The sequence below is a fragment of the Alternaria dauci genome, chromosome 6 (genome assembly GCF_042100115.1).
Source record: "Alternaria dauci strain A2016 chromosome 6, whole genome shotgun sequence".
Lineage (NCBI taxonomy): Eukaryota > Fungi > Ascomycota > Dothideomycetes > Pleosporales > Pleosporaceae > Alternaria > Alternaria dauci.
Genome location: NC_091277.1, coordinates 63,425 through 86,007, shown reverse-complemented (window position 1 = coordinate 86,007; position 22,583 = coordinate 63,425). Strand labels below are relative to the sequence as shown.

General features: G+C 51.3%; 7 protein-coding genes across 7 annotated transcripts; 4 read left to right on the top strand and 3 right to left on the bottom strand.

Annotated features, from left to right (window-relative positions):
• Positions 1-111: 111 nt before the first annotated feature.
• On the top strand, positions 112-1,146 carry ACET3X_006388 (uncharacterized protein; the record flags this gene model as incomplete). The annotated part of the gene is made up of 1 exon (XM_069452701.1): positions 112-1,146. One exon carries the CDS (start codon positions 112-114, stop codon positions 1,144-1,146), a length of 1,035 nt encoding a protein of 344 aa, XP_069305156.1.
• A 1,115-nt stretch (positions 1,147-2,261) lies between these two features.
• On the top strand, positions 2,262-3,286 carry ACET3X_006387 (uncharacterized protein; the record flags this gene model as incomplete). Its single annotated transcript, XM_069452690.1, has 3 exons — positions 2,262-2,424; positions 2,570-2,791; positions 2,850-3,286. The coding sequence occupies 3 exons, from the start codon at positions 2,262-2,264 to the stop codon at positions 3,284-3,286; spliced, it is 822 nt and encodes a 273-aa protein (XP_069305155.1).
• Positions 3,287-4,965: 1,679 nt separating this feature from the next.
• ACET3X_006386 (uncharacterized protein) lies at positions 4,966-6,512 on the bottom strand (the record flags this gene model as incomplete). Its single annotated transcript, XM_069452679.1, has 4 exons — positions 4,966-5,443; positions 5,516-5,999; positions 6,062-6,173; positions 6,282-6,512. The coding sequence occupies 4 exons, from the start codon at positions 6,510-6,512 to the stop codon at positions 4,966-4,968; spliced, it is 1,305 nt and encodes a 434-aa protein (XP_069305154.1).
• A 1,446-nt stretch (positions 6,513-7,958) lies between these two features.
• On the bottom strand, positions 7,959-10,599 carry ACET3X_006385 (uncharacterized protein; the record flags this gene model as incomplete). The annotated part of the gene is made up of 5 exons (XM_069452668.1): positions 10,542-10,599; positions 10,395-10,493; positions 9,507-10,344; positions 8,069-9,459; positions 7,959-7,991 (listed from the first exon to the last, which is right to left on the bottom strand). Exons 1-5 carry the CDS (start codon positions 10,593-10,595, stop codon positions 7,959-7,961), a joined length of 2,415 nt encoding a protein of 804 aa, XP_069305153.1. The 5' UTR covers positions 10,596-10,599.
• A 465-nt stretch (positions 10,600-11,064) lies between these two features.
• ACET3X_006384 (uncharacterized protein) lies at positions 11,065-13,278 on the top strand. The gene is made up of 5 exons (XM_069452657.1): positions 11,065-11,136; positions 11,191-11,232; positions 11,281-11,816; positions 11,873-12,726; positions 12,780-13,278. Exons 1-4 carry the CDS (start codon positions 11,082-11,084, stop codon positions 12,335-12,337), a joined length of 1,098 nt encoding a protein of 365 aa, XP_069305152.1. The 5' UTR covers positions 11,065-11,081; the 3' UTR covers positions 12,338-12,726; positions 12,780-13,278.
• A 3,340-nt stretch (positions 13,279-16,618) lies between these two features.
• Positions 16,619-17,541, bottom strand: ACET3X_006383 (uncharacterized protein; the record flags this gene model as incomplete). Its single annotated transcript, XM_069452646.1, has 3 exons — positions 16,619-16,623; positions 16,921-17,187; positions 17,244-17,541. The coding sequence occupies 3 exons, from the start codon at positions 17,539-17,541 to the stop codon at positions 16,619-16,621; spliced, it is 570 nt and encodes a 189-aa protein (XP_069305151.1).
• Positions 17,542-18,220: 679 nt separating this feature from the next.
• ACET3X_006382 (uncharacterized protein) lies at positions 18,221-22,497 on the top strand (the record flags this gene model as incomplete). Its single annotated transcript, XM_069452635.1, has 6 exons — positions 18,221-18,296; positions 18,351-18,486; positions 18,550-20,251; positions 20,796-20,892; positions 20,944-21,706; positions 21,774-22,497. 6 exons carry the CDS (start codon positions 18,221-18,223, stop codon positions 22,495-22,497), a joined length of 3,498 nt encoding a protein of 1,165 aa, XP_069305150.1.
• Between the last annotated feature and the right edge of the window lie 86 nt (positions 22,498-22,583).

The following is a 22,583-nucleotide window of genomic DNA, read 5'->3' as shown; positions in this document are numbered from 1 at the left end:
GCAGGTATCCAATTTCATTCACATATAAATCGTTCAAGCCTCCCGATGCAATAGGCACACATTACCACAAACAAGCGACACAGACAACCCAGACAACACCAAACCAACAACATGGCCTCCAGCAAAAACTTCAAGGTTCTTGGTGCCATAACCATCCTTTCGCTCCTTACCACCATTAAGGCGAGCACCGCAGTCCCCAGCACCAACACTACAACGCTCAGAGAAGAGGCGCTCAAGAAGAACATCACCATTGGATCTGGCGCTATCAACCCTACATACCTTGAGGATCCTCTCTTCGCGGCTGTCCTCGCTCAGCAATTCAACAGCTTGCATCCCGAGAATGAGATGAAATGGACCTTCATCAATCCGACTCCAGGCCATTACAACTGGGATACGCTCGACCGCCTCGTCGACTTTGCCGAGGAACACGACATGCAGGTCAAGGGCCATGGGCTCATCTCAAACTGCTGCAATCCCGACTTCGTAGTCAACATCACCGATCCCACAGCGCTGCGTGCCGCGATGACGACTCATTTTGAAGCCATCATGCACCGGTACGAAGGACGAATGGACCGATGGGACGTGGTCACTGAAGCTCTTGAGACCATGGGCGGAGGCTTGAATGCCAACGACTTCTACAAGAAACTCGGGCCAGGATACATCAACGACGCCTTCCGCATCGCACGGGCTGCGTCTCCCAACGCCAAGCTGTTCATCAACGAGAACCAGGTAGAGTCTCTCCCCGGCAAGCGTCAGGAACTCCAAGATCTGGTGTCCGGACTTGTGGCTGACGGTGTTCCAATCGACGGAGTTGCCATCCAGATGCATATCACCGAAGTAGCCCCTGTACCCGGCGTGATCACCGACATGGTTCATTTCTACCAGGGTCTCGGACTGGAGGTCGAGATTGCTGAGATGGATGTTCATTCGCTCAACGACACAGTTGTGACCCAGATCTATGGTGCTGTTATGCGGGAGGCCTTGGAGGCCGGAATCACGGATATCAATTTCTGGGGTTTCACTGACAAGCATGCGTACACTTGGGTGCCAGGCGCGAAGCCGCTCATGTTTGATGAGAATTACAGGCCCAAGGGCGCATTCTATGCGACTCATAGTGCCCTGGAGGAGTTTGTGGATGACTGCTGATCGGCGGATACTACTATATCAAGCACTGCGGATGGGACGTGGTAATATTCCTCGAAGGGATTGCTCGGCCATACAGATGCTCTACGGTCTTGGCTCAAACTTTCTTTAAACTATCGTAGACAATGTACAGTACTTGAAAAATGAGTTCTCCAGCGTCAAAGTCAATTTGTAGAATAGAGATCAAAAGCATAACGCACGCAAACACACAATCACAATCACGTTCGTTATATAAACTTGGAGTACTGGCAGACTTGAATGAAACACCCAATGGTAATTGTGATACAATGAGCCTCCACCAGGAGACTAAGAAGCGACTTTACACACTCATAGAGACCTAGACAAGATATTTCCATTCTCGGCGAATCACAAGCCTAACGCACAGCCCGATCACACTCCGGTGATTAGCGCGAACCCGAAAAAGTAATAATTATGCCATCGCCGAAAGATGGTCATGAGCCAGGATGCAACGCCGAGAACCACGGTACCACGTTGACTTAGACGAACCAGATATCAGTGAAACGCCACCTGGGCATGAAAGGCTCCGAAGGTCAAAGCCACTCAGTTGAACCGTTTCTGAGCCACAGACTAATGGCCGTTGCTGCGCAACTAGACGTCTTCTAGAAGACCCAAGAGCGTTTCTAAGTTTCCAAACACAGCATTTCATGCCCCTTTGTTGGGTATAACCCTGTCGTCATGGCTCAACAAGTTCCAGCTACGAGATACGCTAAGTGAGCAATACGCATACGCATACGCATACGCAGTGGGGCCTGCCAGCAAGCTTACCCTACCTGGTAACTGACCCGAACCTTATCCCCAGCTCGTCCAGATCTCCCAGCACGATCTAGTTTCGCATCGTTATTAGGCATCGCGCATTGCCGAAATACGCATACGCATTCGGAAAATTCGTACCAGATGGCTGCGCCGCCGAAAAACGTACCTGCGCAAATACGCAGTCTCAGAGGAGCGTTGTACATATAGGATAGATCGATTATGTATTTTTGAATCACATACTCGCAAATAAACCACTACTTTGCTCCTCTTCTATTCCCCGCAATTGTACCTTGTGCAGGTATCCTTTCTCGCTATCTGGCGTCTTACCCAATAGCGATACTACAATGGCCGAACAAACGGTCGACTTCAAGCTCTTTCGCTATGACCCGTCATTGGCGGCGGCCGTCGTGTTCATCATCCTGTTTTTCATCGTCACAGCATTGCACTTCTACCAGATGTTGCGCACCCGGACGTGGATCATGGTTCCCTTCGTCATTGGCGGTGTTTGTAAGCATTCCCCAATCTCTACATTCGACGCGAAGAGTCCGGCTGACCAATCAACGCAGTTGAGGTCATTGGATACATTGGCGTGTGTATTCCAAAAATCCTAGTGCATATGAACAGAAAGCTAATGTGTATGCGATGTAGAGAGCCATCTCATCTCAAGAGACTCCCAACTGGTCCGTCGCCGTTTACTCGGTCCAGACCATCCTTCTTCTGGTCGCGCCCGCATTGTTCGCAGCGACCGTATACATGATGCTTGGGCGAATCATCCTCGTGACCGACGGCGAGAAACATTCGATAATCTCCAAGAAATGGCTGACGAAGCTGTTCGTGACGGGAGATGTCATCTCGTTCTTGATGCAGGGTGCCGGTATGTGCGAACAATTTCCAGCGTGCGATGCAACGCGATAGCTAACTCATCGATCCAGGTGGAGGTATAATGGCAAGTGGCACAATCTCGGCCGTGCACACCGGTGAAAAGATCATCATCGCCGGTCTGGTCGTGCAGCTCCTTTTCTTCGGTTTCTTCATCATCACCGGAGTCCTATTCCACGCCCGTCTTGTCCAGCAGCCAACACCGAAACTCTATGCGCAGTCCTTGCCATGGGAAAGGCAGCTCTATGCGCTTTACGTGACCAGTTTGCTGATTCTCGTGCGATGCATCTTCCGGCTCATCGAGTATGCGCAGGGTAACGCAGGGTATCTGATTTCGCATGAGGTCTTTCTCTACGTGTTCGATGCTGTACTCATGTTTGCTACGATGACTTGGATGAACTGGTATCATCCAAGTGAAATCACAGCGCTGCTGAGCAATGGTCGGGGGAAAGCGGTGCGGCGGATGGTATCGGTTTATTCCTTGCATTGAGTTGAGTGGACGTTGATGGACGCTCCTGGGTAGGCAAAGGTACTAGATCTCGGAAGTAGTCATTTTACACCCCATAAGGCCGTTTCGAGTAGAATCATGTCATTAAAGAGCCCTGTAATCGACCCCGACGTCAATGATTTGTCTCGTATTCCATTTTACGGTCAGAGTCCGTCCTCGGTTCGCCTTGCAACGTCTCTTGGCCATTTTGTCAATGCAGCCCAATCGGGCCCGGCAGCGCTCACTGAGATTGCCAGGTCCTCAATAAGACTGATTCCGGTGCGTCTGCCCCACCATTGGTGTCGTGTATGAAGCAACAATACTCCATAGTGCATAAAGATCAGCCGTGCCATGATGTCGCCATGCTGAATCAATCTCATGAGCTCGCTGCGGCGTTCTTCAGGCCAGACGAACGTAGGCCAGCCAAGAATTGGGCCAGAATGACTTGACTGCACTGCACATCCAAAAACCACCTCTAGGCTCGAGATTCCTGCAGAGTAGACAGTATGGCGCTCCTCGTCGATGGAACCGGATTCTGCAAGACTGTTTGCTTGTTGGCGAAGCATCTCCAGTGCAGTTTCTGTCTCATCGTCGAGCTGTTGAGTCGCCATTGGCCCACTGGGCATCGCGCGGAAGAACGATGCAAGTTTTCCAGTTCTGAGAATGGGAACAGCCGTCGAGTGTATGATTCCTATGCCGCGAACAAGTTCAAGCATGGTCATCAAGCTTTCTGTATGCGCCGCGTATGCCGAATCCGGATTCGCGTTTGGCAAGGCAATGGCCATGAGATTAACAAGGATAGAAAAAGCAAAAAGGGCGGTACAGTTTGTTTCGTTGATGTGCCCAAGCGTATCGTTGTACTTTTGCAACCCCACGTTTTGGTAGCGTATCGCAAATTCGGTGTATTGCCTACGCGAGTCCGGGTGGCAGTATGCGAAATGAAGCGATGCCATCGCTAAGAGACCGTCCATTATGAAGTGATATTGTACGGCTTCGTCTGGGATGGCTTCCGTCCAGATGAGGAGCTCTGCTGCATCATGCGCCAACGTTCGACTTGTGTTGTTGATGAAGTAGACCATCAGCTGCAGTTCTTGCTGTCTGGAAACACCAATTATTGCCTGTGATGCCTGATCTTGTGCGGAAAGCGCCCCTGGGAGCCTTGGTGGCTCTCCATGCGGCGAGCAGCTTGGGGATCCGGTAACTTCCGAACTTGGAGCTCTGGAGGCATCATGGCGACTGGGCTTAGCAGTTGATCCATACGCGCACTCTACCCGTCGAAAGATGCAGTTCTGGCATACGGGTGTCTCTTCTCCGCACTGTTATCGCGTTGTCAGCAAGCATTGTAGCTGCGCAGGGGAGTGGCTAGCACAGACCTTAATATGTCGTTTTTTGCACGGCAAGCAGCCATTACGCGATTTAGTATGGGGCTTGCGAAGTGGCATGGCGGCGGCTAGCGAGCCAACGAGAATGAGTGTGCGCCTTACTGGTGAACTTCTGGAAGAATCTTTGGCTGATGGGGGACGGCGGGACCTTTTCGGGATGATGTTCGCACGACGCAGCAAGCACTACCGGGACGCTAGTACTAGTTGCGACACCAAGAATAGTATTGATCTGCGCTATCCACGCCAACTACTTCTACGTTCGTCCGATGAAACCGGGAGTTTCTGTCTGCCGTATCAAAGTCAGACATCGTCAACCACCCGCCATCCACCACTCATCAATCCATTACTCTCCTCACAACTCTCGTCCACCAACTTTCTACTTCCCTCCATCCCCACAACCGGCAACTTCACCTCGTACCTCTTCCCCTCCGGCTTCGTCTGCCCCTCAATTTCGTATGGAAACGGAACGTACTCCGGCAACAACCCCAGCTGTTTAAGCGCCGTCGCATGATCCCAGCTGATATGCTCATGACACAATCGATCACCGCGCATGGCAACGACGCTAGTAAAAGGAATAGCGAGAGGCTTGCCGGTGGGAGGGATACCGGGAAGGAGCCAGGGCACCTCTTTGGTATGTGTTAGGGTGAAGATGAATTCGTCGATCACGCGGTCGATACCTACTGTGCGTGAGACAAGCGAGAGGGCTGTATCGGGTGGGTTGCTGAAGACGAAGTGGTGGGTGTAGAAGGCTGTGAGTCGCTCTTGACCTACCCCTCCGCTGCCAGCTCATTAGTATATCGTATTCGCACGCGGCATCGACGCTCAAGCATCATGCTGGATGGGTACGTACGTCATAGTCGGTATGTGATTGACATACGGTTGAGCCACCATCGTAGCCATTGTTTTCGCGACATCCCTCTCCCCAAACTCGAATTTCGTGTGCTCTTCCCACACCGCCTCGAGATCAAAGAACGGTCCACCAAGCAGCGGCTTGAGAAAGGTCAGGCTTCTTGTGTGCGCGATCCCTGCGCTTCGCTTGTGGTAATTCTCGTCGCTTGGAAGGACCCATCCGGACTCTTTCTTTGCCTCTTCATATCGGTACGACTTGAAGATGTTCTCCGGGACTGGTGTAATAGTTTCCGAAGGTAGTTCTGGGACCACTGAGAACGACTCACGACGAGCGTCCGGTAGTCCCGCTATGTGTATCAGTTGGGGCGGAAGTGGTGTTGAGCCAATGGTGGTGAACTTTCCACCGCCGTAAGAGACAAGAGCTTTGATCTCTGGAGTGCTGCCGGCAGCTTGTTGGACATAGTATGGAGTTCTTGATAGGTATGCTGCAGGATATGATCAGTATACCGCAGGCATATTCTCGTTGCTTTACACGGAGTTGACAAACATATCAGTCCAATCCCCTTGTTGAACTCGCATCTATCGCAGTCCCTCAACACCTCGAGCGCTTTTTGAAGAGGGAATTCGCCACCGTCTTCGACTTTGCCCGGGACAAGCAGCTGTTGATTATCAGCGTTAGTATATACACCAATGTCTCGCATTCCTCAAATTAGATTCGATCCCAGGGACGCATTTTTCATCGTCACACATCAAGACTCAAAACATACCTGCACAACCGCAAACCCCTCCTCTGCCCATTTCTGCAGCGGCGGTGGATCTAAACACCCCTCTTTCGCTTCCCTCGCCGCATAGTGATCCAACACAAGCACCAGTCCCGGTCCTTTTCCGCGCCTCGAAAGAGGCCGCTGAAGCGTGATGCTCGGACTTATGTATCGCGGTAGCAAAGGTGGGGCATCTTGTGACGATGACGATGGTGGGGTAACTGGCGCGCCACCCATGATTTTGTCGCGCTTTCGAGTTGGCTTTTCCTTGTGACGTATGTGAAGCGCACTTATTCAGTGGAGTTTAGATATGGGTAGCCGGAGGAGCGAGGAGTTAAGATGGTATGGTATGGTGAGGATGGAGAATGTAACAGTTCACACCTTCCCAACGAGCAAAGATAGAGCGAAGCGGGTAAATGTGGGGTAAGATAGAAAGGGTAGGTACAGTAATCTGAACACCACCAGTCTCACAACTTTCCTCTCCTCTTTCCTCCTCCAACAACAAACATATATCTATCTGTCTCCCACCCACGGCATCCCTTTTCCATCACCGCGCATACTCGCAGCGCTATGAATATCTCGTTTCCTGCACAGCCACGTTCGTGCGACCCGTTTCCCGCGTGACGCAAATAGCGATAGATTGCGATGCGTACTGATCTTTGCCAGATACGGGATATCTGTGCGACGCACGGCTCTCTTTAACCCCGATGCAGCGCTGAAACGCATGGCGCATGCCGTCACGAGATGGTCCTGTTACATCGGATAGCGTTGTTGACGCGTGCCCCGTAGGCTTCGTGCGAGATAGTCGAAGAAGTTAGAGGGGGGCGGAGCATTGCGGTGTATGTAGATGTGATTGTGGCGTAGTCTGTTGTTTGGTGCCATCACAGTTGTTTTTGCACGCAAGGATGCAGATGTATTGGTGATGCCGAGTATGATGGATACGCGTGATTTGGCTGCGGCTTGCATCTGATACTTGTTACCGGCATCATGCATTGCATAGCTCCACGAGAACGACCATAGCAAGTTCAACCACAGACCTGTAGCTGAAGCAAGTCACGGTATCAACCTTGTTTCTAGGTATCTGCGGCCTGCAATTTCACGATGCCTGGCAAACACCAAGGTAACTGTGTGGACGCTACACCCGATTCGAGTATCAACAGAGGTGAAGTGCGACAAAGAGGATTGCGGCATTGGTGTTCCAGGCCTCCAGGCGAAGCAGTGTATAGTCGTACCATAACGATGGATCTCTCACATACGAGTGAGGCTGCAGCACGGGATGATATCACGTTGATGCTTCACTGTGCGAGACAGACATGTATGTGATGAGAAGACGCAGTATAGTGCTGAGTAGGGAATTCGCCTTGGTCTACGACACTTCCATACAAAGAAGCCCCCAACCGCCATCCCAGAACCCATCCACATCATCCACCCAAACCCTCCCTCCACCACCATCTCCCCTACGACTTTCCCTTCAACTCCTCCAAAACCCCCTTTGCAACCTCAATCGCCCCCTCCGGCATCCCCGCCACCCTCGCCACCTTCAACGCATGACTCTCCCTATTCACCCCTTTCCTCAACCGATGCACATACGCCCACCTTCCACTCCCATCCCCCTCCTCCACAACATCATTACACCAACACTCCAACTCGCCCCACCCCTCTCCCGCCGTCATATCCGCCAGCCTATGGAAATGCGTCGCGAACAGCACCCGACTCCTATTCACATGATACAACTGGTGCAAGCACGCGAAGCCAACCGCAACACCATCTTCCGGCGTCGTACCACGGCCTACCTCGTCCATGATGACAAAAGAGCGGGGGGTGGCTTGTTTGAGTATCTGAGCTGTTTCTAGCATTTCGACCATAAAGGTAGATTGGTCTTGGTACAGATTATCTGCGGATCCCACGCGCGAAAAGATTTTATCGACGAGTCCGATTTCAGCGTATGTAGCGGGGACAAAGGAGCCGGTCTGTGCGAGGATAGATATTAGTGCGTTTTGGCGCAGATACGTTGATTTACCGGCCATGTTGGGCCCGGTGATGAGATGGATGCGTGACTGTGGGCCGAGCGCGCAGTCGTTGGGAGTGAAACTGCGGCCTTGGGAGAGCAGACTGGCTTCTACGACGGGATGACGGCCGCCGACGATATTGTGCATTGGTTCCGCGGTGAGCATCGGCCGCACAAAGTCTTTTTCGATGGCGAGTACGGCGAAGGCGCATGCGACGTCTAGGTCGTCGAGGATGGCGGCGTTGCGCCGGAGTTTGACTAGGTTCTTGACGACGGCTTCGCGGAGGGAGGTCAGCACGCGTTGTTCTTCGGTGCGGATCCGGAAACGTGTTTCGTCCATTTGCGCGCCGAGCGTTGTCCATTCGGGGATTTGGAAGGAGCGTGTGGTTTTGCTGGAGGACAGGCTGCGGGGGTAGAAGTCGGTGGTGCGGGCGGCGTCTTTGCCTTTGACGTGGGCAACGTGTGCGAGGTTCGGTGTCCATTTTAGTACGAGGCTGTCTGTTTTCATCTGCTCGCGCATTTCTTCTTCTAGTTGGCTCTTTTCTTTTACCATTTTATCCAGGCTCTTATGGAGACGCGCGAGCATTGGGCTGGCGTTGCGTTTCATGATGTGTACGTCTTCTCGTCCGTCAGTTGCGAGCTTGAAGCTCCCGGTGATTATCTTGGGCTTTGGCTGGATGCGCTGTGGCAATTCCTTCAGATCTTCTTCACCGGCTTCTCGGCTAACCACATCTTGAGCCAGATCTGCCATCCCCTCGGCTTCTTCGTTTTCTATGCGGTGGTACTCTGACAAGCCTTCTTCATCAATGGCTTGCTGTATGCGGTTCGCAAGTTCGAGCGGTTGCGCTAGATCGAATCGACGTTCTAGCATGGCTATGCACTGCCTTTTCCGGTACTCTGATGCCGCTGATGTTGGATCGACAGGTATTGAAATCCTAGATTTTACATGCTCGTGCAGTATGTCCACAAGATGGGAGGTGGTAAGAATGGTTTTTGACAACTCCATGAGATCGTCAGCGTCGCCGCGGCCGTAAGTGAACTTTGTGACTAAGCGCAGGGTATCAAAGGTTTGTTCCAGGAGCGACGTGATGTCTTGGCGAAGTTGCGGGTACTGTATCATTTCCTCGACGAGATCCAGTCTGTCGTTGATGGTGGAAAGTGACATTGACGGCGCAGCTTGGGCACGTTAGCAACGCGATATCGTCAGATGAAAACTCACTTACACAGGCGCTGCGTAAGCAGTCTCGTGCCACTTTTTGTAACTGTCTTCTTCAGCGCATGCAGCAAGCTTCCTTCGTAAGTGCCCTCCCGGATGGTAGTCCGGATCTCCAGTGCCCGTAGACTGCTCTTGTCGATGCTCATATGCTCTTCAGCCTGATGTCGCACTGGCGCACGAAGCCGAGTCTGCGAACCAAGCAATTGGTGCCTGACGTAATGCAACAGCGATCCTCCCGCAGCGACTTCACCCGGAGTGAACTCGGCCATGTCATAGTCGTCCACTACATCTTCCAACATGGACATCCAGTCCTTGACGGTGAGTGGCGTCTCCGATGGGTCTTGAAACGTGACAGTGTGTCCGTCCTCCCGCAAAATAGAGACGATTTGCGAATGGTCCTGCTCTTGGAAGACACTGTCGAGCACAATCTCTCGGGGCTTAATACGGGCTACTGCTGACGACAACGACGCAATGTCCGTGCTTTGTGTGAGAAAGTCGCCGCTTGAGATATCAATCCACGCCAGGCCGACTTCGGTTCGCGGAAGGTTGAGAACGGATGGCACATTGGAGCTGCCGGGACTCTGCCTTACGGCCCTTTCTTCTGTGAGTATCTCAGGGCTGACGTGTATGCTCAGGAGATAGTTGTTTTCCCAGGGATCCATGAAATGCTCGTCGATCAGGGTGCCTGGTGTTACGATGCGCGACACTTTACGTGTAAACAGCGGATCGCCTTTTGCTCTTGTGGATGCATCGGTGGGATATTCGTCACTGATGGCGACATGCTTGTTGAGATCCTGGACCAGTATTTTTAGGTATCTGTCTAGTTGGTAGGCAGGGAAGCCAGCCTGATATAATCAGCTTGTGGGATGAATTTCGACATGCAGTCACTACGCACCATGGAAATGCGAGGCTTCTTGCTGGCTTTTGACACTTTCCGCTTGGTCTTTTTGATGTTCAACAACGGCGCAAATTCGTCTGCGTGCTCAAAGTATAGCTAGACAGTACTTTAGCATTAGACTGAGGTAGGGACTTCCCTGCGTACCTCGTAAAAGCCGCCTACGCGCGTGACTAGCACGCAGTGACTGAACTTGAGCATGTTGTTGCGCACTTGCTGCAACAGCGGAGGATATTCGGGTTCGGCATCATCTTGCGGCGGCAGTGGCTCGGCATCTATAAGCCCCTGGAAGAGTTGGTCGAGAGCGACTGCTGACGTCCTCTTCGCGCCGCGGTAGTGTGACAGTGTAAGACCTGTCCGACCAATGTCATGTGTGGCACGTGGTTTCGCGATGGGTCCCGTCAAGCTTCGTAATTGGAGGCCTGGACGTGAAGCTGTGTTGTAGGCCCTGCGGCTCAGCTGCTGTGGGTTGCATCGGCACGCCAAGTCTCGACATGTGCGAGAGCGGACATGTCTGAAAAGCATTCTCGGAACAGAGTTGGCGTAGAGAGATGTGGGTCAAGCGCGATGGAGGGGAGCCAGGAACGCGTCCCGATGGCGTTAGCGCGGAAGCTGCACGCGCGGGGTATCCGGAACCACAAAGTTACGACGCCGCTGACATGCACAAAACATTCACCCATACCCAAAATGGCGCCCCAATTCGAGCCCATGAAGAATGATCTCATTCTGCGCACAGCAAGAGGTGATTGGTCCTTCTCTGCTACAGCTACAAACAGTCCGAATTGACCCTCTGCAGGCGAAAAAGTCGAGCGCCCGCCGATATGGGTGATGCGGCAAGGTAGGCATGCTCTATATAACATGCCTACGACATGTTGATCATATACAGCCGGCCGCTACCTCCCCGAATACCACGAAGCAAAAGGCAAGAACGACTTCTTCGAGTGCTGCCGCAGCCCCGAGATTGCCTCGACCCTCACCCTCCAGCCCATCGAGCGCTACGCCGGCCTCATCGACGCGGCCATCATCTTCTCCGACATCCTCGTGATTCCGCAGGCCATGGGCATGGAAGTCATCATGGTGGACAAAAAGGGCCCGCATTTCCCGGACCCGCTGCAGACGCCAGAGGACAAGCAGTACAAGGAGGTGCTCGAGCGCAAGGTCGATGTGGCCGAGTCGCTCGACTATGTCTACAAGGCCATTACCATGACGAGGCAGAAGCTGGCGGGCCGGGTGCCGCTGATTGGCTTCTGCGGCGCGCCCTGGACGCTGCTGTGCTACATGGTCGAGGGCGGTGGCAGCAAAATGTTTATCCAGACCAAGACGTGGATCTACAAGTACCCCGAGGAGACTAAGGCGCTGCTGCAGAAGATTGCCGAGCTCTGCGTCGAGTACCTCGCTCTCCAGGTGCAGGCCGGAGCACAGGTATGTTGTTGTGTTGGACCGAAGCCGGACCGAAGTTTGTGTGCTGACAGCTTTAGATGATCCAAGTCTTTGATTCCTGGGCGGGCGAGCTCTCGCCGTCTTGCTTCAAGACGTTTGCGCTGCCGTACCTGAATCATATCGCGGATAACCTGCCTGCGCGTCTGCAATCAAAGGGCCTTGAGCCTGTTCCTATGACCGTGTTCGCCAAGGGAGCGTGGTATGCGCTGGACGATCTTTGCGACACCAAATACAACACCATCGGTCTTGACTGGCTGCATGCGCCGGCCGAGGCATACAGGGTTGCGCAAGCAAAGGGCAAGGTGCTGCAGGGAAACGCGGATCCGGGCGTCCTTTACGGTACGAGGGAGTCGATTACAAAGGTGGTGGAAGAGATGGTCGCTGGGTTTGGTGGTGGCAAGCAGGGGTGGATTGCGAACCTCGGTCACGGTATCACGCCTTTTGTAAAGCCGGATGATCTGAAGTTTTACTTTGAGGAGATTCACAGGTTAACCAAGGCGTGATGGTAGGTCGAAGAATCAATGTCGGTCGCTCATCTCAGCGCGCCACATCCTCTGGACCACTCACTGTACTCTTACCTGGCCAATGTCCACTCATACCTAGTGTCGAGCACTCAGGCCTCTCACATGGCCGCGCTATCTTTTTTTCAACATCACCCGTTTGGCCTTTACCTGTCGCACGCTAAGATGCTAACCTAGTATATATACCTAACGCTTCGCACACTTCGTCCACTCAACCTCATCCTTACAGCTCCTGTCGACAGAGCCTCACCATCCAACACCTCCGATACAGCCAACATGCCAAAGCTACCCAAATGTCGAGGTAGCAAGAAGACCAAGGGTCCCAGGGACAGAGCTCGAGAAGCAAGACGGGACACCTCATCCACTTCCACGTCAGTCGAACATTGTGTCTAAGCGGAATTATTGTAACTAACTCGTTCATCAGTGACGAGTGGCCAATCGAAATCGCCCAGTGCAATGCTACATCATCGCCTCTGCTCCGTCTTCCCCCCGAAATTCGAAATATAATCTACACCCTCGTTCTTCGCATCGGAAGCATCCTGATGTTCCATGATAAATGCGATTGGCAAGATAAAAACATACTATCCGTGGGCATACACCGAGTCTGTCGTCAAGTCCACGCGGAGACCTACCTCTTGCCGTACAAGCTCAACGAATTCGTCTTTTGGACTGACCAATCTGTATGTGTCATCAAGACATTTCTCGAAAAGCGGACCGAGGCTCAGATGGGGGTGTTAAGGAAGGTGAGGATCGATAACAGCCGGTTTCGCACGGCGCTGGTTTGGAGAGAGAGGCTTCGTGATTATGTGTGTAGCCCATCGATGGGGTTCCCTCGACCATTGGAGTTCGACTGGCATGAGGAAAAGATATCGATGGCTTGCACACATTGCCCATAGCTATGGGGAAACTACGGTCGATTTCGGGAAATATCTGAAAAGTTTATCATAGTAGAACATCTGCTTTTTTGTTTTCTTGCTCGCTTGTCTTAGTGACCAAAACTTTGGTTTCTACGAATGTGATTATTTTAACACACTTCCGCAACACTTGTCGCTCCTTTCTCATCCTCTTACGTTAATTTTATACCCACAGTCTTCTTGCATACCAGATATCGCCTCTGTACCTCTAGAGACAAGCTCAAAATGTCTGCATGTAAAAGGCAGTCACAGGGTAGCAGTACAGGGATTCCAATTCTCAGACCAAATGCAAGTAACGCCCAGTAGAACAGCACCTGATAGGAAAGATCTAGCATCATGTTGAACGAATTTCTGTTTATACTGATTTGATCCGGTGACTCTCCCAGTGGATGGCGTTGCTGGCTTTTCTCAGTCACCTGCCCGTTCGCGTCGCAGACCACGTTAGTGCAAAGGATATCTAACACGACAGCACCCACTTCCTACGAGGAAACGACTTTTGATGAGTACCAACTGGAGTTTTGGCATGACGAACCCAAAGAATCCTTCAAAGCGCGCTGTTGCTTTTACAGGTCCACCCCGAGCAACGAGATCACGCACTCAAGTGTAAAGTAGAAACCAATAAGTCGAAAGGATAATGACTGACCGAAAACGATAGCTCGCTACGTAACGCCACAGACTCACCACTTCTATGCCTGCCTGCCGAGCTGAGAAACATGATCTGGATCCATGTACTTAGTGGCCAAGAAATCTACATCGAGCCATGGTATAGTTCGTGGTGGCCTTCATTTGGCCTCATGTTGGTCTGCCGTCAAATACACTCCGCGACCGCACTACTTCCATATAGCTCAAACACGTTTGTGTTCTCTACATTAAGCCGCCCGATGGTAAACAAAGTTGCTGAGTTCCTGGCTGAGCGAAGCCAGGAACAGATGCACGCTCTGGGAAGTTTGGCTGTAGCAAAATCATGGGGTGTTAATTATAACAAGCACACAGCCACGGAGTGGCTCGAAAAGCTGCGGAATAGTTATGCTTACGGAGTCTACGAGTGGGCGTTGAAAGGTAGCTCATAAGCGGGAAGGAACTCGGTGTTGGAGGCTTTTCGAGATTCTAGCCAAGGCAGTGATAGCATCGCATCCGCGCGCTCAAATGTATGCTATCCATAATGAAGTTCAATAACTGAAGGTTCAGATACTAACGGATACTATTAAAGTTAACGGAATACGTTCATCTCTACACTAGTACTGTTTTGCTAGCTCCTAGGTCTCGAAGCCTTCTCCTTCTCAACCCCGAATCCACTCCGGGACCCGACATCCCGCCCCACTTTTGGCGCGTAGCGCTTTCGTATACAAGTACCGATAAAGGTTTTCAGCTAGATTCACTAGAACTCACATGCAGCGCACTGACCTGGACACGAAGAGTTCTTATTCCCGTTGTTTTCCTACTTAATATTCAACGCACGTTTATGTCAGTTCCTCTACCACTCAATTGACCACTACCACTTGATCAATCACCACCGCTCTATCAACCATTATCACTGAATCGACTGCTACTACTAGATCAATTACTACTACTCATCCTACTACTATCATTCCATCAAACACTACAACTCTATCAATTAGTATTACCAGAAACACCATGCCCAAGGCGACAAAAACTACGAACAAGACGAAGACCCTCGGCGCGCTCCGAGCTGCCCGCGCAACAAGATCTCGCACACAGATGTAGAGTATCCCCTAGAAGCGTGAGAAGCAGCAGCTAACGGAAACCGTCAGGTCACAGCGCAATAGCACATCGCCGCTCCTGCGCCTCCCAGCCGAGATACGCAACCAGATCTTTGCGCTCGCTCTCGACCACGAGCACATTTACCTTTTCCCGTTGCTCAAATTAGCGAAGATAGACCCGCCCGTGTGGCCAATCAATCTGCTCTTTGTCTGCCGACAGACCTACGCCGAGACTGCGCTACTGTGCGTGCCGATTCGAGAAAAGATGAAGTTCTTTGATCGAGTCAAGCCATATCTTAGAAGCGAAGACTAGACAGAGCAATTGATATCCAGACACACGATGTATATACGAGGTGATTGTGATAGGCCACGGTGGGTCTATATGGCCGGGAGGTTCTTTCGTCATAAGGCGAAGCTCTAGGCTTGTTTCCAGAAATATACTTAATAGAACCATGGAATGGATGGAGACCTGGCTTGGGGAAGATGAAATGGAAGTTGAGCGTGTGGTTAGAGTTGGCCTCTAGTTGATGACCAGGATACAGATGTACTACGGAACAGAGTTCTCACAAACTGCCTTCTTCTCAAACCATTAGCGATCATCAACGTGACACTGATGTAAGATCGCCGGCGAAACTGCCAGGTGGTCTTACGCTGCAAAAATTCGGCATCGGGTTTCCTTCCCGAAATCGGAAAATGGGCACCAGCCACCTTCACCTCCCCCTTAACGCAGGTGTGGCGCACCTACCTCACATAAATCCCTTCCACATCCGTGCACAAAACTTCCAATCTCTTTTCCCCAGTCGCCCATTCTTGCCGAACCATTGTGACTCCAGTATGTCGAACCGGAGAAGCACCGAACCGGGCTTTGCACCTCCTCACGTGATCCACACGCAGGACGAGATGTGAGTTAGAGCCACCACACCACGAACGAGTTCAAGAAACGGCGACTCTGACAAGAAACCCTAGTTCTCGATGCAACACAACCGCCTCACCACTTCTACGTCTCCCAGCCGAACTGCGCAACATGATTTGGTCCCTTGTCCTCGACTATGGCCGCGATATCGAATTACTCCGGCACTCTGAACTCCGCTTTCCGCATACGTTCCAGAAGTACTTGAGTCTGCTCTTCGTCTGCCGGCAGATATACGCGGAAACAGCGCTTCTTCCGTATGAACTCAACACGTTCAGTATGCTGAGTCCTTGTCGAAGTTCTCTTGTCAAGTTCCTTGGGCAGAGGACTGTCGCGCAGAGGGAGGTTATGGGTGATGTCAAGTGGTGGTGGTATGCGTTTGGGCCGGAGGTGCACTCTGCGGTTGAGTGGCTGGGGATGAGTAGGGTTCGGAAGAATAGTTGGTAATGTCTAGCGGGAGTGCCAGGAGAAGAGCTGCGTTATGTGTCGGTGGAGGATTGGGCAGCGGATTGTCGTTTAGAGGGTCGGGCTGTTGGTGTTGTGGTTATGCGCAGTACATATAACACCGCCTCACTAGGCAGCGCAGCTCTCCAAGCCATTGAGATTGGCGAGAAACCATGCTTTCGAAGGACGTTCAAGAATATTGAGCAGGTTGGTATAGCGCTTCGGTATACAGTTGTAGTCATGAATGTGTTCTGTAGATCCAATCGAGATACATCTATTCTATTATTGTCATTAGCTCTTTGTATTTCAGAAGTATCTACTAGCTAGGCTTTATTAATGCTGTTAAGACCGCCGCATACGCTGCCGTCGCAGCTAGTAAGTTGACTGGATCCGTTTTCGCAAAAAGCGCAACACCAACCGCGAACAAAAGTATAGATGTCGGAATGACCGCCAGCGTCTTCGGCTTCGCATCTCCCACAAGCAATATCAGCATCGGGACAACAATGATCAAACCGCCAACAAACGCAAAAGCAAATCGTTTGCACGCTAAAGAAAATTGTTCTCTTCGCTGCTCACTCGCGAAAGCATTCGCGCGGGTCGTGCCTAGACTTTGTCCAAGCGCGTTGCTGTGTTCCATGAGCTTCGGGTTGAAAGAGCCGAGGAGATCGGCATCGCGGAAGAGGCTGCGATGGGTGCTCGCAACGGTGAGGCTGAGCTCCGAAATCAATGCGCCCTGAAGCTTCGAGCCGCTACCGTTGTCGATCCGAGAGGCAGCAATGTCTTTTACGAATCGAGTAGACCAGCGGTTGCCGTGAATGAACTCGAAGTCACGGAGTGCGTTGGCTGGGTGGTGTATTAGGTAAGCAAGCTAGTGCTGCTAGTGGCTGATGATGACGTACTATACTCGTGCAAGGTCCTTCGCATCCGACTCAACTGTTCATCTGTAACATTTTCTCCTTCGACTTTCTGAATCTCTTGCGCGAGCTGTCGCTGTAAATCGTGGAGTGTAACGGTGTACAAAGGCCGGAAGTCGATGACGGAGATGCCGCCCGCCACTGAGTGCTTTGCGGCACCCCGCAGAAAGCGAGTCAGACGCTCATGATAAGGAAGTTCAGCCAGCCCATCAAGACATTTATCGCGAACGCCGTCTTCATTCTTGCCGTCGCTGCTTCTAGAAGAGAGAATCGAGGCTGGCATCTTCGAAGTGGACCATAATGTCGTGGAAAAATCCACCAGTTTTAGGTCATTGCAGGAGGCCTCCACCTTCATCCATAGCCACATTGCTATACCCAAAGTTTGACCGTCATAGGGAACAATGACTTGGGCTGTGAATTCCGGTCAGTCTAGTCACACTTTTCAGCCCGCCTTTTAGCTGATGCCTGTTCGGGGTCCTTCTGTCAAGGGCTGCGCTTTGAGACGCACACGCGGCACGCGCAATACCGCAGAGCGTGGAGATTGGCTAGCCTCGTTAAGGGCCGAGCCTTCCATGCAGCCACATTCAGTTCCCGCCTGCCTTCGCCAGAATCGTCTAGTTAAGGACAAAGTAGCTTCACAACCCCGCAGTGGCGCCGAATCACAACCAAGAAACCCGCCGGGCGCTGTACGTTGTGAAGATGACATGATGTGCGGCTTGACTTGGAACCCAGCGCATGCACGCTACACCAGGGAAAGCATTGACACCCTACCTAGAAAACTACAGAGGAAGTATTAAATTTTCTCCTTGTGTGGCGTGCATGGATCGCCTGATTTTCAGCCTCGTTGCATCACGCCTTGAGGCAGAGATAAGAACCATGGAAACCCAGATGTGGAAGATGTTTGAATCCTCAGGACGAGTCTGCACAGACTTGCCCAACTTGAAGTCTGATCCTGAACCACTATGCATCAGCCAATAGTCGACCGTCTGGTCAACATGATCCAGTATTGTGTGCCAGGGCCTCTGCAAGTTTTATACCGTACGTTTTGTCATCCAATAATGTTCAGCTGTCCATAGCTGACCTTGAGTATAGGAAGCCTCACGCTGTCAGCAAACCCAATTAAGTTGCTTGCAAAAGAGATCGGTGCAGCTCTCTGCACCAATTCGGATGGGCAAGAGTTCCTACCTGAAGACAAGATAAGATACTTTACCCAGGAAGAGCAAATTCGGTCCGTCATTGGTGTTACGAAGTTTTTCAGGAATATGCCCGAGCTCATCACTTTCGTCTCAAGGGATGCGCCACGATTATTCCTCATCCTCGTGTTGATGGAAAGCGAAGCTTTGGAAGAGCGACTCAAAGTCTTCCAAGACAATAACTTCGTTGATTCTGTATTACCAATCAGACTTGACCAAGATAATATTGCACGAACATTACGCGTCCAGGATCCACCCATTCTTGTTCAATATTCAGTATTGACCCAATGGGAACAAAAAGAACGACGCCTGTTTGTCAGTGACCAATGGTGTTATTCAGCTCCTGTTTTTGGCACTAGCAAATTCCATTTGCAACTTGCCGCAGTGCAAAGATTGCCTTTCCTGGAAGTCGCACAACAACCCGCAAGCAGTGGCTATTTTGGGGAAGTTACCAAAGTCGTCGTTCATGCCAAGCACATCGATCCATCTCTAAAACTCTCTACTTTCCCCTGGCCTATCAGAGAATCGGGGAATCGCGACACACCTCCCCAGATAGAAGCCATAACAGTTGCCGTCAAGAAGACCAAGGAGGGCGATGATGATCCCAAGTACAGCCGTGCCGCTTTTTTCGACAAGGAGGTCAGAAATCTAAAACAACTGCGGCAATATAAATCACCGCATCTCATCAAGCCAATCGCAGGCTATCAAATCGGTCAAAACAGATGTTTGATGTTTCCCTGGGCAGATGGAGGTAATTTAGGTGATTATTGGAAGAACTTTTCCCCGCGTGCTCGCAGCAAACCACATGTCCTCTGGCAGCTCCATCAATTCAGAGAAATTTGTGCTGCGCTGGAAGAACTCCATGCTGGCAACTGTCGACATGGGGATCTTAAACCTGAGAACATCCTTTGGTTCGACCCTGAAGACAAAGACGGAGGATCGCTGCAGATTGCAGACTTGGGTCTTGCCACGTTCCATGAGAAAGAAGCGAATACAAGGAACCGCCAAGGAATGCCTACCCAGACACCCTCGGGTACCTCTCGATATGAGCCACCAGAGATGGATGCGCAGCGCAATACGAACGAAGCGCGATCACGTCAATACGACATCTGGTCTTTAGGCTGTGTTGTGTTTGAACTCCTCTTGTGGCTTGTGTATGGGCCTAGTGGTATCACGGTCTTCAGAGATAACACACCCTACTTCTGGCAAAGAGGAAACAGACGCGAGCATGGGAGATACATAGTCCACGAATACGTCGTGGCGGTCATGGACGCCCTGGATACTCATTTCAAGCCCGACTCAGCTTACAAGGACCTTCTCGACCTCGTGCGACACCGACTCTTGGTCGTCAAATTCTCGGCGAATTATGATGACGTAGCAGATGATTGTCGAGCGAGTGCGAGTAAGGTGCATCAATGCTTTGCCGATATTTATCAGAGGTGCACGCCCATCGAGCAAGACTATCTAGAACCTCTCAAAGAAATACTACAGTATCCTGAGGCCGAGCTTAACAGACGAGCACCTCAGCGGAACGAAGCCCAATGCAATGAAGTCCACGAAAAAGATGGCAAACTTGCTGTGCCTGAGCAAAGACCTATCATCAAGCCTGCTCTACAATCGATGCAGCCACCAGTGGAAGATTCGATTCCAGGACCGACACAGAGCCCAACTCCCGAAGCACCAGATATTCCAAACCCAGAGAAGCTGCTCGAGTTTCGCTTGAACATCCGCAAACCAACCTTCCATCAACATCTCGGCAACCAAAACAGCCAGGCGTCACAAGCCTCCAATCATCATGAAGTATGTTTGTCTTCACCTCCGTTCCAATACACACTGAGAGACGATGAACTAATACAGCAACCGCAGTACGTAAGCTTCGCTACTAGCAATGAACCTTTCGAGCATTACTGATCAACTCTGACACAGAATGTCAGTGATCCTCCCCCATCAGCTCATGTAGTTCCATTGACGAACTAACGCCGCCTCAAAACAGATGGTAAGTTTTCGGTCGCGACTGTTGGATCCACTGACAACTAGCAGTCTGTAAGTACTAGTGGTATTACGGTGTGCGAACGATAGTAACTCACCTGCGCAGAAGTCAAGCATACTCAATGACGACTGGATGTCCGTCCCAGACAATGAATTTGCTACCGGATATTTCGATATTGTAGGATGGAATCGAGTGGAGCCAGTACTAAGCCAAGTCCATGGAGCAAATTGCCATCACTCTTACTCAAGTGCGTCTGTAGATCTGTTCGGTCGAGTTTGCAATTCCGTCGGACTGAAAGACAGGGCAAAAACCTGCAATCTTTGCAGGATTTTGGTCGATGCGTTGACCCGTAAGGGCTTTACATCACAGGAAATAATCAATTTGCGTGCCGACGATTCTCACGTGGGTGTCAAAGATGGACCAAATCTCCTTTCTCTATATCGCGCATTGGGTGAGAGATTTTCTATCCGCCGTCATCAAGCGTCCTAACTGACCCCTGTAGACTCGGAAGCGCCAGTTCCCGGAGTTGGACAATTGGGTTTACCACAGCTTTTCAATCCGAATACCCCCGAGTTCTTTGCGCTACTGAAGGAATGGATACGAGTTTGTGACTCAGACCATGACCAATGTCAGCGGGAAGACGCCGAACTCACTATGCCGACTCGACTCATAGAAGTGGGCAAGCGACTTCGCCTCGTCGACACGGTGGATATCGAACCATCGCGATACGCCGCTTTGAGTCATTGCTGGGGTCGTCTGCAAAAGCACGAAAGGTTCTGTACCTACAAGTCCAATATTACGGAACGTAAGGCAGGGATACACTTCGACGCTCTGCCACGTACATTTCGCGACGCTGTCACTGTGGCACGAGGTCTTTCAATGGACTACATCTGGATCGACTCGCTGTGCATCATTCAAGATGATGAATCTGATTGGCAAAGCGAAGCAGGCAAGATGGAACAAGTGTTCAGCGCTGCATACCTGACTATCGGCGCCAGCTCAGCCACATCATCACTCCAAGGTTTCCTTGCTGATCGCCACCCACGATCTGTGGTCAAAGTTCAAAGTGATAAATCAGGCACGGTATACGCTTGCGTAGATATTGACGACTTTCATAATGACGTTGAGCTTTCGCCGCTCAACAACCGGGGCTGGGTGCTGCAGGAGAGAGCGCTGTCTCGTCGCACGATATTCTTCACTTCCATACAGGTCTACTGGGAATGCGGAGCGGGCATACACTGTGAAACATTGACCCGTCTCAGAAAGTAAGTTTGTCTGAAGCGAACAGACGCAGTCAGTCACGTGGTGTTCTCGACTAATGCTTCATCAAAGTTCCAAAGTTGCCCTCCTGGGTGATGCCAACTTCCCGGCATCTGCCGTAGCTCATTACAAAGATGGCAGACAACTACTGATACAAGACTTGTACGAGCGATACTCAAGCTTGGCCTTCACCGAACCTGCAGACCGGCCCGTCGCAATACTAGGTTTACAGAAACGACTTTCGAGAGCATTCAATACGAAGGCGGCCCACGGACTCTTCGAGGCGTATTTCGCACGAGGGTTACTTTGGAGGCGACGCGATTGGCAGCGCATGGAGCGCATTGTGCAACCATCGGGCTGCCATGTGCCCAGTTGGTCGTCGCTCTCGAAAGAAGGGAGTATCAAGTACTTGGATACAACCGATCAATTGAGATTCAAAGAGACTGAATGGGCTACCAATGATTTTGAAAATCCCTTCACCATCTCGATAGGATCTGCAGGCGTGGATGAGATAGTGTCCTTTCGGGGGTTAGCAAGGAGGATTCACATTTCACAGATGGATATGCTGGTTTACGTCAAATTCGATGGCGACGATGATTTTGAAGTGAATAATCTTCGATGCGTCATAATTGGAAGAGACAAGGGCGAAGGAGAGCAAGTGAGCCTGCGGAGCCACGTATTGGTGATTAGTCAATCTCGCAGTCCTGCTGGCAGCCTCATCTGGGAGAGGGTTGGAGTTGCGTCGCTCAACCCCAGTGCTGTTGATGGAAGGGGATCATGGGTAGATATTTATTAGCAGCATCTGTATCAAATTAAAGGTGGTCTTAGACATCTCGGCATCCACGATGCGATATAATAGTTATTGCCTCCAAGCTCTGCTCT

Coding starts and splice junctions, on each gene's coding strand:
- ACET3X_006384 (XM_069452657.1), top strand. CDS start 11,082: ATGGCGCCCCAATTCGAGCCCATGAAGAATGATCTCATTCTGCGCACA. Junction 11,137..11,190: donor CATTCTGCGCACAGCAAGAG/GTGATTGGTCCT, acceptor GACCCTCTGCAG/GCGAAAAAGTCGAGCGCCCG. Junction 11,233..11,280: donor GATATGGGTGATGCGGCAAG/GTAGGCATGCTC, acceptor GATCATATACAG/CCGGCCGCTACCTCCCCGAA.